Here is an 18,538-nt window from a genome sequence, read left to right on the forward strand (position 1 = left end):
AAGCAAACTGCGCAGGACAAGCATGATTCAGTAGCTGCCCACGCCGTCCCTGGCACAGAAACCACCTCACAGGCCATGCCACTGGGCTCTTTGAGCAATGCCCTCTGCACAGCTCCACCATGCAGACACCCACTTTGGCCTGCTTTTCCCTCCAGAAGGGCCTGGCATGGCTCTCCTTGCTGGCTCTGCTATAAAATGTTTGCCCCCAGCCCTGACACACCCTGGTGCCACACTGGCCCTCACCCCTGGCCCTGAAGTGGCCCTGTCTCCATGCTGGGTCTGCCTCTGCGCTGGCTCCTGGCTGCCTCTTTCACACGAAGACCGAAGACTGTGGTGGTTTTCAAACAATGCTTGGTTCAAAAAATGCATCCATCTCCCTCTGCTCCCCGCCCCGCCACCCCTAACCCATGCTGGGCTCTCCCAAAGAGGCTCTTCTGAACAGCAATCACATGGTGTGAAAGGAGCACCAGGCTGCCTTTAAGGCAGGCAGAGCAACTCTAGTGCAGCCAGTCAAAAGGACAAGCTGTTAGACTCAGGAAAAGCATCTGAAATAAAACCGAGCACGGCTGATCAACCAAATAGTGCATGTACTTCACCAGCAGTCCGTTAGGTTGAGCACAGGGCTCACAGCCGGAAGCAGAGAGCTCACACTGTAGGGCGGCCTGCGAGGACCCCAGCACCTGCTGCCTTCAGCCTCTCCCTCCCGTCCCTTCTCAGCACCTGCCACCTTTTTTCCAGGAAGTGTGCCTTCTCCTCCAGGGCTGCCCTGGCTCCGGCTTTACCTGTCTGCACCCTGGAGCTATCTTACAAGTAACAAAGATCTGTCTGCCACTTCAGGCCACATGACACATATGGAGAAAAGCAGCTGCCAGTGAGCTGGAGATGCCCATTCCCAAGGGCCCAAGGTGGCCACAGCCAAGTGCCATGATGACCCATCCTCAGAGGGACCCCAAAGCCCTTGTTCTCCGAGAAACCCTGCTCCCCAAATCACATACCAGCAGATGGTGTGTCCTTTGAGATTACAACAGGGAGAAAAAAAACATGTCCCTCTAGCCAGGGAGCTCAGCCACTGACCAAGACTCAGTCTCCTCCATCTCAACCCAGGCTGGAGCTCCAGATAAGGGGCATCTGCACACAGCTTCCCATGCTTGGTCCCCAAGGAGCACATCCCTGCTGGCCTCAGCCTGTGGGAACGCTGCTTCATGTAAAGTTCACCTAAACTCCGCCTCTCCCCAATCCTGTAAGAACTCTGCCTTTCCCTTTGTTGTTCGGAGGCTCTCCCTCATTGCAGTGGGCCAGTAGACCCGATTTTATGGGACCTCAGGTTTGTTCTTGCTGGTTTCCAGCAGACTGGACCAGGACATTCCCACTCTACAAAGGAGCCGTGCTCCACAGTGAAGATGGGCTCTCCCCCTCACCTGGTACCTGCGTTCCCATGCAGGTACAGAATGATAGGGTGGCTGGAAGCCAAAGCATCCTCGTACCACATCTGGTCTTTGCCTTGGGCGTTCTTCCACCAGACGGCGGGAACAGTGTGCCTGGAGACAGAAACAGAGGGGAGCACAGGATCAGATGCTCCTGTCCTCATCCTGGCGACTGGCTGTGGTATTACTTAATCAGCCCAGGTCCGATATCAGGAAGCTGCAGACTCCATCTAACTACAGGGGGACAGATGGGGGTGGGTGGTAGAAAACTATCCCCATCACTAGAATGAATAACCACAGAACTGCAGGCTGTGTGGATGGCGCTGACAGCTTTAGCAGGAGCGTTCCCTGATTGCCAGACCGGCTCTTCCAGGCCACAAAGGCTCACACTGCGGCAGTCACCACTGGGGCCTGGCAGAGAAGCAGCACTTAGTCCATCCTGAGTAATAGCACTTTCCTCATACTTACCCCACATCCCAGTTAACCCCATGCTTAAACTGTCCACAGCTTAACTCATAATGGATTTCAAACAGTACACGCTATCACATGTGCTAATTCAGCAACACCGACGCTTGTGAGCCAGACTAGAAACTGAGCCATCACAGGTGCCATTTCTAACCTTGAGCAGGCGCCAACTTCCTGGCCTGCTCACGGTCCACGCTTGGCCAGGCACTCCGAAACCATTGGTCTATCTAGCCAAATCTTTCTTCAGAGAGATACTAAGGTTAGTTTTATCTCAGGCCAAATAGAACACTGTTAATCACTGGGGAGGGTCCAAAAAAACAGCTTTTCTGTAAAGCTTATTCAAATTCATTCTGGATACCAGCAACAAGAATCTTTAGAAAAAATTAATGGCCAACTTCTTATTTTCTAGATCTTAAGCTTCAGCATCTCATTTCTTTTCTTTTCTTTTTGAGATGGAGTTTTCCTCTTGTTGCCCAGGCTGGAGTGCAATGGCACGATCTTGGCTCACTGCAACCTCTGCCTCCCAGGTTCAAACGATTCTCCTGCCTCAGCCTCCTGAGTAGCTGGGATTACAGGCACATGCCACCACGTCCAGCTAATTTTTTGTATTTTTAGTAGAAATGGAGTTTCTCCATGTTGGTCAGGCTAGTCTTAAACTCCCAACCTCAGGTGATCCACCCACCTCGGCCTCCCAAAGTGCTGAGATCACAGGCGTGAGCCACCGTGCCCGGCCTCTGCTTCAGCATCTCATTTCTAATGTCTCTCTGATCTGTTCAAGAGGATCACATTTTGGGGTGGATCTAGTTACTATGATCATCAGTCCCATACAGTTATAAACCTGAGAGATAGGATGGCACATTTTGAAGGTGCTGGGAGCTGATGTGCTCCTAATAGCCAGCCCGCACCAAACCTGGGCTCCTGATGAAGAGCCAGGAAGCTCCCAGCCAGCAGAGGGACCCATTCCTGGGCCTCCCCTCTCAGCAGGGAGGCGATGGCCAGGCACCGCCAGGTTTGGCCCCAGGCTTCACTCTAGGCTTTGAGGCCCTCCTTTCAGGAAGCTGGTGGAAGGGTCTGATGAAGTGATGGTGGAGGCAGTTGGTGAGCTGGGCCTGCTGCTGCCTGAGGGTCCACTGTCATTGTGGCTGCATAGAGCCCGGCAGTGGGCAGCAGCCGCATCCACCAACACACAGCTGGCTGTCACTACCTTGAGACTTGGCATCACTAAACAAAACCTTTTTGGGTAACTGAAAATGTATGCAGGTGTTGTCAGTACCTCCAGCCTAAGTGTCACCGCCATAAACACCCTCCTGCAACAGGACAGACTCGTATTAACCAAGAGGAGGGCTGACCAAGTCCCACTCAGCAGCTCTGTACAAAACAGGTCATGTTTCAGGCAGAAACCTGAAGAGTCCCACAGACACACATTCGTCAGTAAATGCTAGAGTAAATCAAATCAAAAAATGATGAAAGACTTTAATCTCAGCACCAACTACTAAGAACAAAAACCTCCCTTCTCATTTTATGTTCTTTACCAAGGACCACTGTTAGAAATGTCTGAATGTTCTCTCATCCACACTGGGAAGCTACTCACAGCATTTCATTTAGAAGCTTCTCACATACACAGTGATTTCTGAGACAGCGGAAAGGGACGTTATGGCTACTGAAAAATAAACTCAGCTAGATAAAGGGGCTGTGATTCAGGCTTGCTTCTCAGAGAAAAAAATGAAATTCCACCGTGAGGTTGCGCAGTTTTAATTCAGTTGTTCAGAAGCACAACTTATGTACAGAAGACAACATTAAAATGTATTCCAAGGAGAAACAAAGACGCCACAAGACTTACGCTCAATGTAAATTTATGGCTTAAAAAAGTAAATACTTAGAAGACAGCCGACACTATCATCATCAGCTGGTGAGAAGCTATATGTGAAAAGAAATAAAGCTGTTTTCAGTATCTAGATGTTCAGTTCTTGAAAAAGATATGTTCAAACCAGTGTTTGCCATTCTTCCCTTATATTGTCTGTCTTTCTTTTTCTTTTCTTTTTTTTTTTTTTTTTTGAGACAGGCTTTGCTCTGTCATCTGTCACCCACACTGGAGTGCAGCGGCGTGAACTCAGCTCACTGCAACCTCTGCCTCCTGGGGTCAAGTGATTCTCCTGCCTCAGCCTCCCAAAAAGCTGGGATTACAGGTATGCACCACCACACCTGGCTAATTTCTGTAGTCTTAGTAGAGACAGAGTTTCACCATGTAGCCCAGGATGGTCTTGAACTCCTAGCCTCAAGTGATCCACCCGTCTCGGCCTCCCAAAGTGCTGGGATTACAGGTGTGAGCCACTGTGCCTGGCTGCTTATATCCTGTTTCTAAGCTTCTTTTTTTGCTTTTTGTTTTTCCTAAAAACAAGGCTCTCTAGAAATAATAATCTGTTCACAAAGCCTTTGCTGTTTTGAAAGCCTTGGAACAGAGCTTAAAGCCATTTCATCCCTCAATCTTAGGATCAAATTTACTAAGATCTTCCCTTTAGAAAAGAAAGAGGTAAAGATAAAATGAACAACATTTCAGAGGCCACTGCCAGAGACAGTACCAGCTCAGCCAAGTAGGGCCTTTTCCTGCTGCTGGAAGGGCTACAGAGCTTACTGGCACTCACCAGACTCCAACAGTCACATCTTCCTCTGGCTGCAGGTAGTAGTTACACGTGTGATTCAAACCTTGATCCTGTGGTTTTTTCAAGTCAATGAAATAGGGAACCCTCACTGTAGGAAACAAAGAGATGGAAATTAGCATCACTGGCAGTAGATGAATACACACATATACGCACAGACATGCACACAAACATGCATACACACACATGCATCCACACGTGCCCACATCCACACAAATCCACAGGTGCACACCCACAAGCACACACACACGCGCATACCCACACCCACACACCGCAGAAGCTCTCAGAAATCACCAAGTTATTTTCCTGTGCAATCCTGCAATTGTGCCAGACCTGCAGGCCCAGCCTCAGGAGGGTAGGGGCTGAGGCCAGCGTGGGCAGGGATAGATACTGCAGTGAGGGTGAGGTCTGTGTAGAGACTGGATCGCTAAGGTCTAAGGTTATTCAAGGTGTGAGAAGATGAAATGAGCGAAGGAAAGATCCCCAACAGGTCTGAAGGATAGGCCGGCCAGGAGGGAGGCTGGGGAGGCAGAGCCTGCGAAGAACACAGGTGAGCCTGGTGCTGGGTGGAGTGGGAAGGACAGCAGGAAACGGGATGGTGCTACAGAACCTGATGACCAACTGAATGTTGGGTGGCAAAAAAGGGGATTCCAAAGTTTCTAGGACTGCTGCCTAACACAGAAAAGACAGCAGAAGGTGAGGTGTGGGAGCAGCGAGAGGGATGAATCCACGGGACCCATGCAGAGCAGAGTGAAGTCAGTGCAATGGCCCAGCAGAAATCCTGCATTAATCAGGTCATCTGCCAGTAGGGCAGTGAGTGAATTAACCAGCACCCCAAACTGTGGAAGACTATGGGGTCCTTAGACCTGGAGCATCCTCCAGGACCTGCGGCCAGATGAGAGCAGCAAGGTCACCATGGGTGTGCGTGCAGGTGCGGTATCCCCATTTTGTTATTGTAAAAATGTGCAAATGAAAACCCCCATGTCTGGCTGGGAGGAAATACAGAAAGAAGCCAGGCTGCTCACACAGCTCTGAAGTGTGTGTGTGGGGAGAATGGGAGCAATTTTTTCCTTATATATACCATTGAACCCGTTTTTTTTTTTTTTTTTGAGATCTTGTTGCCCAGGCTAGAGTACAATGGTGCGATCTAGGGTCACTGCAACCTCTGCCTCCCAGGTTCAAGCGATTCTCCTGCCTCAGCCTCCCAAGTAGCTGGGACTACAGGTGTGAGCCACCATGTCCTGCTAAGTTTGTATTTTTAGTAGAGACGGAGTTTCTCCATATTGATCAGGCTGGCCTTGAACTCCCAACCTCAGGTGATCCGCCCGTCTCGACCTCCCAAAGTGCTGGGATTACAGGTGTGAGCCACCAGGCCTGGACCACTGTTGCACTCTTATTGCTTTTGGTGAACACAACTTTAAAGTAAGTTTAACAGAAAAATGAAAAATTTAAACCCATAAACCCTGAGGTGGGATTTGCCTGCTTTATAAAATGGCAACTCCCAAAAGAGGCAGTGACAGACAGCAGTGTGGGCCTGGCTTCTCTTCAGCTATCTCTGGTGGACAGGGGTTGCATGAAGAATCTCCCACGTCCATGTGGCACACTGCACATCTAGCCTCACTTCCTCAAATCTCACCAGGCTGGGCTCACAAAAACATGGGGACACACACTCCTTCCCAGGAACTCCCTGAGCATCTGTCCCAGACCACGTGGGGCGACAGTTCCTCCCACCAGGGCTGCAGGTCATACCCCACCTTCTTAATCCATCTCTTCCCCAGGAAGCAGATACACCTTCAAAACTTTAGTTAAGAAATTTCTCTCAAAAGAAAAATGGCAGGCTGGGTGTGGTGGCTCACGCCTGTAATCCTAACATTTTGGAAGGCCAAGGCAGGTGGAAAAGCTGAGGTCAGGAGTTCGAGACCAGCCTGGCCAACATGGAAAAACCACGTCTCTGCTAAAAATAGAAAAATCAGGTGGGCGTGGTGGCGTGCACCTATAATCCCAGCTACTTGGGAGGCTGAGGCAGGAGAATTGCTTGAACCCAGGGGGCGGAGGCTGCAGTGAGCCAAGATCATGCCATTTCACTCAGCGTGGGCAAAAGATCAAGACTTCATCTAAAAAAAAAAAAAAAAAAAAAGAAAAGAAAGAAAAAAGAAATGCAGCAGCCTCTTCTGCAACAGGACACAATTGAAGAAACCAGTTATTTTACCAAAGCGTTGACTGGAATGGTGTGATTTCCTTTAAGGAGGCAAACTTGACTTGTGGAGCCAATAAAAGCCCCGTGGGTTAAACTGGTCAGTCCCTGTACAGTGTTCCTAAATTGTGGGAAACGATGTCACTTTCTAACAGGCCCAGGAGCCCCAAGTTATTTTAGGACCTCAAAGGAGAGGAATTTACCAAACTCATGGGTATCTGAGGGTACAAAACCATGGTTAAAGTCAGCTTTTAAAAAGTCTTAACTGAGATTCCTTATGGAATAGAGTTCTATCAAAGCCAATTTAAAAAGCCTATGTAAAAAATAATTATTTGTGTTGTACTTTATGCAAATAATCAGGCCAAGTATAACAAGGCTAAAGTTTATTTTGCAAACAAATCAGTCCTATAATGATTTGTTTTTTTTTTGTTTTTTTTGTTTTTTTTTTTTGAGATGGAGTTTCACTCATGTTACCCAGGCTGGAGTGCAATGGCGCGATCTCGGCTCACCGCAACCTCCGCCTCCTGGGTTCAGGCAATTCTCCTGCCTCAGCCTCCTGAGTAGCTGGGATTACAGGCACGCACCACCATGCCCAGCTAATTTTTTGTATTTTTAGTAGAGACGGGGTTTCACCATGTTGACCAGGATGGTCTCGATCTCTTGACCTCGTGATCCACCTGCCTCAGCCTCCCAAAGTGCTGGGATTACAGGCTTGAGCCACCGCGCCCGGCCTAATGATTTGTTTTTTTAATAAAAATGGGGACTGGAGAGAGAAAAATTATCCTTCAAAAAAAACCACTATAGTATAATTGTTGTTAGCTGTTCTTGCATTTTTCCTGCAGTTTGAACTAGATCTTAAATTCTTGGTGGGCTACAAGTCACCAAACTAATGCATTCAAATCTTTACTTTTAAAACTGGGAATTGCGCCGGGTGCGGTGGCTCAAGCCTGTAATCCCAGCACTTTGGGAGGCCGAGGCGGGTGGATCACGAGGTCAAGAGATCGAGACCATCCTGGTCAACATGGTGAAACCCCGTCTCTACTAAAAGTACAAAAAATTAGCTGGGCATGGTGGCGTGTGCCTGTAGTCCCAGCTGCTCAGGAGGCTGAGGCAGGAGAATTGCTTGAACCCAGGAGGCGGAGGTTGCGGTGAGCCGAGATCGCGCCATTGCACTCCAGCCTGGGTAACAAGAGCGAAACTCCGTCTCCAAAAAAAAAAAACTGGGAATTGTACTCCTTACCCTAGTACTCATTATTTAACTTACAGTACACTGTTTCCTTAAATGCAGCGTTAAAACTATAGATGACAATACAAATGCCTCTGCCATGAAAGCCTTGGAAACCCTGCCAAGGCCTGTGTGAGGATGCTCAGAGAGTTGCAAAGTGATTCCATTTCTCTCACCGTGGGGTAAACAACTACCCTCACTACACCCCTGGCCAGCAGGAAGAAGTTAGAGCTGTCTTTGCCCTTTCTCCATCTTCATTAGCCAACACTTTAAGATTAAGGTGTCTTTGGGAGGCCGAGGCGGGTGGATCACGAGGTCAAGAGATCGAGACCATCCCGGTCAACACGGTGAAACCCCGTCTCTACTAAAAATACAAAAAATTAGCTGGGCATGGTGGCGCGTGCCTGTAATCCCAGCTACTCAGGAAGCTGAGGCAGGAGAATTGTCTGAACCCAGGAGGCGGAGGTTGCGGTGAGCCGAGATCGCGCCATTGCACTCCAGCCTGGGGAAAGAGCGAAAAACCCCCTCTCAAAAAAAAAAAAAAAAAAAAAAGATTAAGGTGTTAGGAAACCAAAGAGGGCCAGGTGTGGTGGCTCATGCCTGTAATCCCAGCACTTTGGGAGGCTGAGGAGGGTGGATCACAAGGTCAGGAGTTCGAGGCCAACACAGTGAAACCCTGTCTCTACTAAAACTACAAAAATTAGCCGGGCATGGTGGCACATGCCTGTAGTCCCAGCTACTCGGGAGCCTAAGGCAAGATAATTGCTTGAACCTGGGAGGTGGAGGTTGCAGTGAGCCGAGATTGTGCCACTTGCACTCTAGCCTGGGTGACAGGGCAAGACTCCGTCTCAAAAAAAAAAAAAAAAGAAAAAGAAAAACTGAAAGAGACAGATTGAAACCACCACTGCAAAATTATAACCGAGACAGTGAAAGAGATCTGATCTAATTGACCCCATCTTGCTTCTAGCCTCCATGCTGTCCTTGTTCATTCCTGGGCACAGGCTGAACTAACTTTGGGAGGAACTTAATTTATAGTTTAAAACAAAGATGGCATCCCTTTCTGGAAACAAACCTCCTTTTCACCTGGGGACTAGACTACCTTTGTATGACTAACATTTTAGCCACAAGATTGGAAATTATGGTTTAAGAGTCATACAGCTGGAGGCTACAAGACTGACCTTCCCCAAATTGCTCCTGGTGATAAAATCACTACTGTAGAACCTAAGACCAGTGCTTGAGATATTCTGCAGACCCTGCACTTGATGGATCAGCTGGCACCACCCAGATCAATAAACTGGCTCATCTGATCTTGTGGCCTCCCCCCAACCCAGGAACCGACTGAGCACAAGACAGCTTCGACTCCCTATGAATTCACCTCTGACCTGACTATCAGCACTTCCAGCTCACTGGCTTCCCTGCACCCACCAAGTTGTCCTTAAAAACTCTGATCCCTGAATGCTAAGGGAGACTGATTTGAGTAATAATAAAACTCTGATCTCCAGGAATAAAAAAAGAACACAGCCATACAAGACTTTAGATTTTATTGTGGCAATGGGACCCGGAGAAGGCTCCTGACCAGAGGGAGTGACTGGAAATGAGTCCACTTCAGACTCCAGGGCCCGCTCCTGCCACCTCCATCCTGAGACTTCACCACACACTTCTGGAGCCTGAGAGCTGCAGCCCAGTGCAAGTCTGTCATCTGGCAGCCGGGAGCGGGGTGGCTTCCTCAACAAACCCTGAATATCCACGCCTAAAGCCCACTGCCCGTCCCACACCCAGACCCACTCAGCCAATCCTGCCTCTGACGCTGGAACCAGCCCTGCCTCTGCCAGATGGGAGTGGGTGTCCTTGAGGGCTGAGGACACTGGGCTTCCACGAGCTCCGCTTCAGGCCTCACTCAGTTCTGTGTCTGGAGAAGGAGGCCAAGCTCTTGGGATACAAAACTGTCCAAGAGTTCTGAGGGCATTCCCTGGCCACCAAAAAGTGTTTTACAAGGATTAGCAGCTAATCCAGAAACTTTCCAAGCCCAAGAAATCTAAGAACTAGGAAGACAAATTCTACTCCAAGATGGCCTCATTCCAGGAAGCTGGTCTTCCAGTTCACTTTTACTCATTTTAGAAACAACCATGAAAAGGAGGCACAGTGACGCTCTGAAGTTCCCCAGACGCTGCCTGGGCACTTTCCCTTCCTCAGCAGCACCTCCATTCAGCGTCATGTGGCATGGGAGGCATGGAGCTTGGTCAGTCCCAGGGATGACACAGCCCCAGACTGGATGGCTGTAAGAACCAACTGGCCAGTATTACTCCACCCTGCCCAGGCCCCTGCTTCATCCACAGACCTGGGGTGGGGACAGAGTGCTTAGCCCCGTGGCAGCTCCACAGGAGTGGCCCAAGTGGTGGGCCCCTTCATGTAGTGCCACTGAGGTCCAGCTCTCTCATGGCTCCCTCTCATGGGCTCTTCTGAACCGGGAGCCCCTTAGGCAGGCCCCAGCCCCGTGGGCAAGCAAGGCCCACAGAGCTGCTGAGACTGAGGCCTCTGACTCTGCTTCCCCCGTTTTTCACTGTCTACCCCTCTGGTCATGTCACCACGTACCAGCAACCCAAACATCAACAGCCGTGATGGAGAAGGGATCCTGCATGCATGGGCACCATGGAGGGTGAGGGGCTGAGAATGTGAGTGAACAAAAAACAACCTGCTCTGTCATACTTCTTTTATCTAATCTGCAAAATATTTGTTGGGGAAAAGGCTGAAACTACTGAGCTGTGATGGACATCTTTGAGTACCGAGGGTTTTAAGCAGGGCTAAGTCTCATTCTAATCACTGTGAGTTACAGACAACCTTGATACCAGCAGCTGTAAGAAGTGTGGTGTCAACAAGGAAAGGCCAAAACTGGTTATTTGGGTTTTATCAAATTCCAATTACTTGATGCAGGTTATAGGGCCTTACGTGTGACAAAAAGGGGATAAGAAAAGAAAGATAACAGGAGTCAACAGGGATTGCTCAGGGTAAGGAGAAAAAGGAAGCTGGCCCTTTGCTTTAAAAACAAATGCATTATAATAGATCTGACCTGTTTCCAAAAAAGCCCTCCCTAGCCTCTGAGCCAAGACATGCCTTTCACCAAGAGAAGCCTTCTTGATCCGAAGGCAAACAACGGCTGGGAAGATATTCTAGGCTTCATAAATGCTTGGTCTCACCCAAACATCTTTTGGATGGAATCAGACTGTGAATACAAGTACTGAAAAGCACACATATTTATGTGTATGTAAACAGACACATAGAAAAAAGGTCAGTAGGAAATAAAGTACAGTGTTAAGGATTTTCTCAGAGTAATGTTCATTTTCTCATTTATGCTATTCAGGGTTTTTTAGCTAATTCTTTTGTTTTTAGAATAATCAAGTATGTTTTGCTTATGAAAATTTATTTAAAGTAGAGTAATGCCTTAATTCATAGGTGCTATACTTTTTTAAAAGCTTATTTATCTTACCTATAAATTTGGTTTCAGATAGATGTGCTGTGAAGTTAAGAATACTTTAACCATGCTCTGGGGCCCAAGAGATTGCTACTCTTCCTGTAATGCTGAATGGATGCCCTGGTCACGCTTCTTGTCTAGAGACAAGAGCAGAGCCACCTCCGCAACAAAACTCCCAATCACCGCAGGGCCACGCCAGAGACCCTGCCTCCTCAGTGGGGGAGACAGACACAGACCTATAAACCTTGGATGCTCATTACAACTGGAAAACCAACAAACCCCATGATGCTCCTCCTCCCTCCCAAAGGGGCAGAGATCCACACTTGGGAGGGCCCTACATGCTGACACAACACACCGTGGCTTCCTGGGGAGGACAGTGGGGCCTGGGAACCGGCGTCGCTCATCATGGAGCAGCGGAGGAGTGGGGTCTGGGGGCTAGTCAGATGGCCGGGGGCTGAGGCAGAAGAAACGTCCAATCGCTGCTCCCAGGGACACTGTTCCTTGGTGCTAGATCTTTGGTCAGCTTTTCAAAAGACGCTGGAAACACAGCTTTTTATCACACTGACAACTAAAAATCTCTTTCAAAATACCACTGGGCTGGGTGCAGTGGCTCACACCTATAATCCCAGCACTTTGAGAGGCCAAGGCTGGAGGATTGTTTAAGCCCAGATGTTTCAGTCCAGCCTGGACAATATGGTGAAAGCCCATCTCTACTAAAAATATAAAAAATTAGCCAGATGTCACGGTAGTGGGTGCCTGTAGTCCCAGAGACTCAGGAGGCTGAGATGGGAGGGTCACCTGAACCTGGGAGGTCGAGGCTGCAGTCAGCCGTGATCACACTCCTGCAGTCCAGCTGGGGCAACAGAGCCAGGCCCCATCTCAAAACAAAACAAAACAAAACAAAATAAAACAAAACAAAATGCCACTGTAGGCTCTCCTACTAGTGTGGGAGACAGGTGGAAGGAAATCATTAAGGATGGGTACCTCCTTGGGAGGCTCAGCCTCCCTCACCCAAGCCCAGCCCTCCTTTCCCATGCCATGGGGTCTGGACCAGGAGAACCCAAAGTTTTCCCTCAGAGCAGTCCGCCACCTCCTTAGGAAACCCACAGAGCAAAATCTGTAGGCTGTGTGTCTACAGTAGCCCAAATAATCAAGCTAAAGAAAATCTATTCAATACAAACATTTGCTGGGAGCCCACAGTATGCCAGGCCACGTAAGGCAATGCACCCCATACATCCTCCCTTCAAGAACCAGCTCACGTGCCCAGCAGCAAAGGCACCTGCCCAAAGAGGCCGGCAAAGGAGGAAAAGCCGTGAGGGTCAAGTTGAGGTCTGCTGATGGTGACTCTGCAGGCCCATAGCTTCATGTTTATACCTAAGCCCCAAATTCTTTCTGGGCTGTACTGTATATATTTAAGGAACATTAAAGTCAGAAAAACAGAACCCCTGTCATTCTAGTATGTCGTTAGTTTCATTCTGAGTTTGTGCTTCTCACAAGTGGCAAAACTTAGAGATGAAAAATTCCTAGAAGTTTAACTACTTTTCCATTAGAAAAATCAAATGCCTCTTAGTACACTACATGTGTTTTACAGTTATTTTGAGATACCCAAATAAAAAAACTCAGATTTACAAAGTATTAAATACGGGTCTTACAATTTCTGTTCTTCCTACCAGCACAAAAACAAAGAAACAAAAACAGAAATTCCTTTTTAGCCAGTCATTGCCTAAGTTTCTGTGATTAAGTCCACTACAGACTGAACACCCAAAGTCGTAAGTCCAGATGCCTTCAGAAGGAGTCTGGAGCCTCTCAGTACCTCCTGTGTTCCTTGGTGGCCTCCTCCTCTCCTCCTCCCTCCACCCCACCAGTTCACAGCTGCTGCTTCAGCAATATCAGGCCCAGCTTTCTGAGCCACAAAATCCCAAACACACAAGGCCACACTCACTATGTGTAAACCAATCTAGCCACAGAGTGAGCCCAGAAGCCCCTGCCTAATCCTGTTCTAATGCCGTCCACACCTGCTTCTCAGGTTGTTCTTCACAGAACACCCACCATGTGCAAGCCCCATGGTTCTCAAACCTGGAACCCACAGATGCGGCCCTTTCCTTGGCGCCTCACTTGTAGGACTGTTCCCAGGGTCATGTGCACAGAGCCTCCACCTTCGACCTCATGGACCTGACACTTCTGTACCTTTCTCCTCCCACATCTCCGTCCGAGTTCACTCAAGGAGACTACAATACCTACAAGGCCAGCACAAAATTCCACAGAAACCAAAGAACTGCATATCTGGATTTTTAAGAGTATAAAAAACTATTTTTTTTAGAAAGAAAAAAGTCCTCATTTTTTAAAAAGTATTATATTTTTCAGTGGCTATCTTTTCCAAGGACAGCTAGGCTCCTAGAATGCACAACTGACAAGGCATCTCCAATATGACGGCTTCAGCTGACCTCCCACGTTGTCAACATTTTTACTACCTCAGCTGAAGAAAGACACACTGGGCTGGCAGTGCAGTGCAATCTTCTGTGGATGCAAATCCAGCACTGCAGAGCAACGCTAGCACAGAAACTCCTCCAGCTGGGAAGAGACACAGGGACCTTTCTGGGTAATAAAAGTGTTCTATTTTCAATCTGGGTGACAGCTTTACCTATTTCTCTCTAAAGATATACACTGTACACTTAAGATCTGTACCCTTCACTGTATGTAAACTAAATTTCCATTAAAGTAAAAAGACTCCCATCAAAATCAGACATCATGATGAAAATGAACCCTTACTTAAATCAAAGTAAAAATGGACACATACCACTTACCGAAATTCAAGAAAATCAGTTTGGCCTGTATTCCAGGACATAGTTTGATGAGAAATGGAATGGCAATGTATAACCCCAAAACACAGAGAAGTATCTTCCTCAGGCGCAACCACAGGCCCTTTCGCCTGCAAGAAAAAAGTAATGAATAGGTCAAAAGGCAGTAGGTGCCATTTTGCTGTAGTTTGTTAATAGTGTTATCAAAATCCCTAAACAAGTGCCACGAGTATTTTTTTTTTCACAAGGATACTGCCAGTTATAAAAGTAGTCTCCCGCCTGCCTTTGCTAAAGTAATTATTTTAGGTAAGTCTTTTAATTTGAGCTTAGAACTCTACTGGGGGTAAGAAGAATTTCTTTTCTTAAAAGACAAAGAAATAACTAATGATTTCTTACATTCGCCCTTGCGGAAGAATCCAGCAGAGAGCAGACCCTGCAAGTGCCCCCTACCTGATATCAGACCCCAGCTGTAACCTCATATCAGGAAAGAGCGGCCTCCTGGGGCCTCCTGGTCAGTCTTCTGTGAGACAACTGCAGGCAGGTGTAGGTTACTCATTAGCTCCTACCAGGAAGCATGTAGACCAAGGACATCAACAGAACCTGCCTGACCAGGTCCTCAGAGAGCAGGAGGCTAAGAGCTGGCACGGTGTGTCCTTAGATTTATGCCTGGGTGAGCCCCTCCATACCCACTCAACAGAGGATCCTTCTCCAGGTCCCTCAACCTAGGGCACCAACCCAGGGTCTCATGACCCTCTTCTAATTACTCTCCAGCTCCGGAGTTATTAGTTTGTCCCCAGTTCCCTTTCAAAAATATCTTAACTCAGTGATTCTCAAACTCGTTGGTCTCAGGACTTCTCTACTCTACAAAATTGAGGACCCTACAGAGCTTCTGCTAAAAGAGCTGCTTCTTTAACTCCTCATATGACAGACAGTCATAAACAGTTTATATTTATAATGATCTATCATATGAGAAGTTAAAAATAAGACATTTTAAAATGTCGATTAATTCATCTAGTAATAACAGTCCATTACATGTTGTTATAAATAACATTTGTTATGAAAAATAATTTTCCAATACAAAAAAATTTTAGTGGAAAGAAAAAAAATTAAAAGGTTTTAGTGAGAAGAGTGGCATTAACATTTTTATAAACTTCTCTAAGCCAGGGAGCTTAACAGAAAGATGGGGTCTCCTATTTGCATTCGATCTGCTATGAATCCACATATCACGTATCAACTGGAAAACCTCACTGCACACCCATGAGAGGGGGGTGAAAACAGGCAAATCACACCTTGGTGTTATTATGGAAATCAGCCTGACCTTACAGACCCTCTGCAAGGATCTGGGAACCGCAAGAGTGCCAAGAGCACACCTAGAGGACCACTGCTCTAACTTACCATATGAGTCTAAACCTAGTGGGACCAGCTATCTCTGGATGATTTCCAAAAAAGTTTATGGTTTTTTGTTGTTGTTGTTGTTGTTTTGTTTTGAGACAAAGTCTCGCTCTGTTGCCAGGCTGGAGTGCAGTGGCGCGATCTCGGCTCACTGCAACCTCCACCTCCCTGGTGCAAGTGATTCTCCTGCCTTACCCTCCCAAGTAGGTAGAACTACAGGCGTGGGTCACCACACTCAGCTAATTTTTGTATTTTAGTAGAGATGGGGTTTCACCATGTTTGGCCAGGACGGTAACTCCAACATTCCAATGGCATGTGACTTTGTATCTCTGGGTGAGCATTTTTTACCAGTAAGGTTTCTTTTTGTTGTTGTTGTTTGTTCGTTTTGAGATGGGGTCTCATTCTGTCACCCAAACTGAAGTGCAGTGGCATAATTATAGCTCACTGTAGATTCAATCTCCCTGGTCCAAGCCCAGGAGATTGAATCTACAGTGGCCTCCCACTTTGGCCTCCCTAAGTAGCTCGGACCACAAGCATGTGCCACCATACCCAGCCAGGTTTATTTTTTATTTTGTAGAGACGAGGTCTCCCTATGTTGCCCAGGCTGGTCTTGAACTCCTGGTCTCAAGTGATCCTACCATCTTGGCTCTCAAAGGGTTGGGATTATGGGTATGAGCCACAACCTCCCAGACTCAAGTGATCCTCCCACCTCAGCCCCTGAGTAGCTGGGGCTGTTATAGGCATGTGCCACTATATTCAGCTATTTTTTAATTTTACTTAGAGACAGTGTCTCCCTATGTTGCCCAGAGTCTTGAGCTCTTGGGCTCAAGCAATCCACCTACCTCAGCCTCTCATAGTATTGGGATTATAAGCATGAGCCACCACACCTGGTCTAAAGTATTTTTAAATTAAGGTATGTACACTCTTTTCTTAGACAAAAGCTGCCGAAACTCACATAAGAAATAGATAATCTGAACATGCCTGTTTCTATTAAATAAACTGAATCATCAATTAACAATGATCAAAACAGAAATCACTGGGCCCAGATAGGTTCACTGGGGAATTCTACCAAACATTTAAGGAAGAAATTATACCAGTTCTCTATAATCTCTTCCAGAAGACAGAAGCAATCTCTTTTTAACTTATCCCATAAGGTCAGCATTACCCTAAAGCAGACAAAGACATTACTTTTAAAAAAGAAGACTAAGCTGAGCCTAGTGGTGTGTGCCTGTAATCATACCTCTTCGGGAGGCTGAGGCAGGAGGATGGTTTCAGCCCAGGAGTTCAAGGCCAGGCTGGGCAAGATCTCGAAAAAAAGAAAGAGGCCGGGCGTGATGGCTCATGCCTGTAATCCCAGCATTTTGGGAGGCCAAGGCGGGTGGATGACCCAAGATCAGGAGTTCAAGACCACCTGGCCAACATGGCAAAACTCTGTCTCTACTAAAACTACAACAATTAGCTGGGCATGGTGGCAGGTGCCCATAATCCTAGAAACTTGGGAAGCTGAGGCAAGAGAAACTTGAACCTGGGAGGTGGAGGTTGCAGTGGGCTGAGATCATGCCACTGGACTCCAGCCTGAATGACAGAACAAGACTCCATTTCAAAAAAAAATAAAATAAAATAAAAATAAAGAAAGAAAACCAAAGACCAATACTTACCCCCATGAACATAGATGCAAAAATCCTCTAAAAATATTAGCAAAGGAAATCTAACAACGTATAAAAAGAATCATACACGATGGCCAAGTGGGATTTGTCCGAGGTATGCAAGGCTAGTTCAACATATGAAAATCAATTAATGTAATACATCATATCAACAGGCTAAAAAAGAAAAATCACGTGATCATATAAATAGATGCACGAAAAGTATCTGACAAAATCAACACCTATTCATGATAAAAAGCCTCAGCATATAAGGAATAAAGGTGAACTTCCTCAATTTGATACTATCTATGAAAAACCTACAGCCAACATCTTACTTAATCATGAAAAGCTTCAACCTTTCCTGCTAAGATCAGAAACAAAGCAAGATTACACAATAAGACAAGAAAAGGAAATAATAAGTACAGAAACTGGAGAAGAAAAAATAAAATTGTTTACAGATCACATGACTGCCTATGCAGAAGATCTAAAACTTGGAACTAACAAGTGATTATAGCAGGATTCCAGGATGCAATGTTAATATACATAAGTCAATAGTTTTCATATATACCAGCAAGGTGAATACTGCCAATGTAAATATTTCCATTTACATTAGCAGCCCCCAAAATGAACTCCTTAGGTACAAACCTAACAAAATATGTATAAAATCTAAATGAGGAAAACTACAAAACTCTGATGAAACACGTAAGAACTACATAAAGAGATATTCCATTAATTCCAAGTTCTCTAAGGATAAAAAAATAAAGAGATATTCTACCTTCATGGATAGGAAGGCTCAATATTGTCAATATGTCAGTTCTTCCCAACTTTATACATTTGATATAATCCCAATCAAATGCCAGCAAGTTATTTCCCGGACATTGAAAAACTGATCCTAAAGTTTATATGGAGAGGCAAAAGATTCAAGATAGACACCATTAAAGGAGAAGAACAAACTTGGACAACTGACATGATCTGGCTTGAATGCTTACAATAAAGCCACAGTAATCAAGACAGTGGAGTACCATCAAAAATACAAACAGACCGGCCGGGCGCGGTGGCTCAAGCCTGTAATCCCAGCACTTTGGGAGGCCAAGGCAGGTGGATCACGAGGTCAAGAGATCGAGACCATCCTGGTCAACATGGTGAAACCCCGTCTCTACTAAAAATACAAAAAATTAGCTGGGCTGATGGTGCGTGCCTGTAATCCCAGCTACTGAGGAGGCTGAGGCAGGAGAATTGCCTGAACCCAGGAGGCGGAGGTTGCGGTGAGC

General features: G+C 46.7%; 1 protein-coding gene across 4 annotated transcripts in view; it reads right to left on the reverse strand.

Annotated features, from left to right (window-relative positions):
- ABHD12 (abhydrolase domain containing 12, lysophospholipase) overlaps nt 1–18,538 on the reverse strand; it is an 88,627-nt gene that overhangs the window by 22,196 nt on the left and 47,893 nt on the right. For all 4 annotated transcript variants that reach the window (XM_032248187.1, XM_032248183.1, XM_032248184.1 and 1 more), the window contains exons 2-4: nt 14,239–14,363; nt 4,532–4,637; nt 1,419–1,538 (exon numbers count right to left, since the gene is read on the reverse strand). In XM_032248187.1, the coding sequence (XP_032104078.1) occupies nt 1,419–1,538; nt 4,532–4,637; nt 14,239–14,363 (351 nt within the window). The remainder of the gene's footprint in view (nt 1–1,418; nt 1,539–4,531; nt 4,638–14,238; nt 14,364–18,538) is intronic.

This window comes from Sapajus apella, unplaced genomic scaffold (assembly GCF_009761245.1).
Source record: "Sapajus apella isolate SASKATOON/1434 unplaced genomic scaffold, GSC_monkey_1.0 scaffold65, whole genome shotgun sequence".
Lineage (NCBI taxonomy): Eukaryota > Metazoa > Chordata > Mammalia > Primates > Cebidae > Sapajus > Sapajus apella.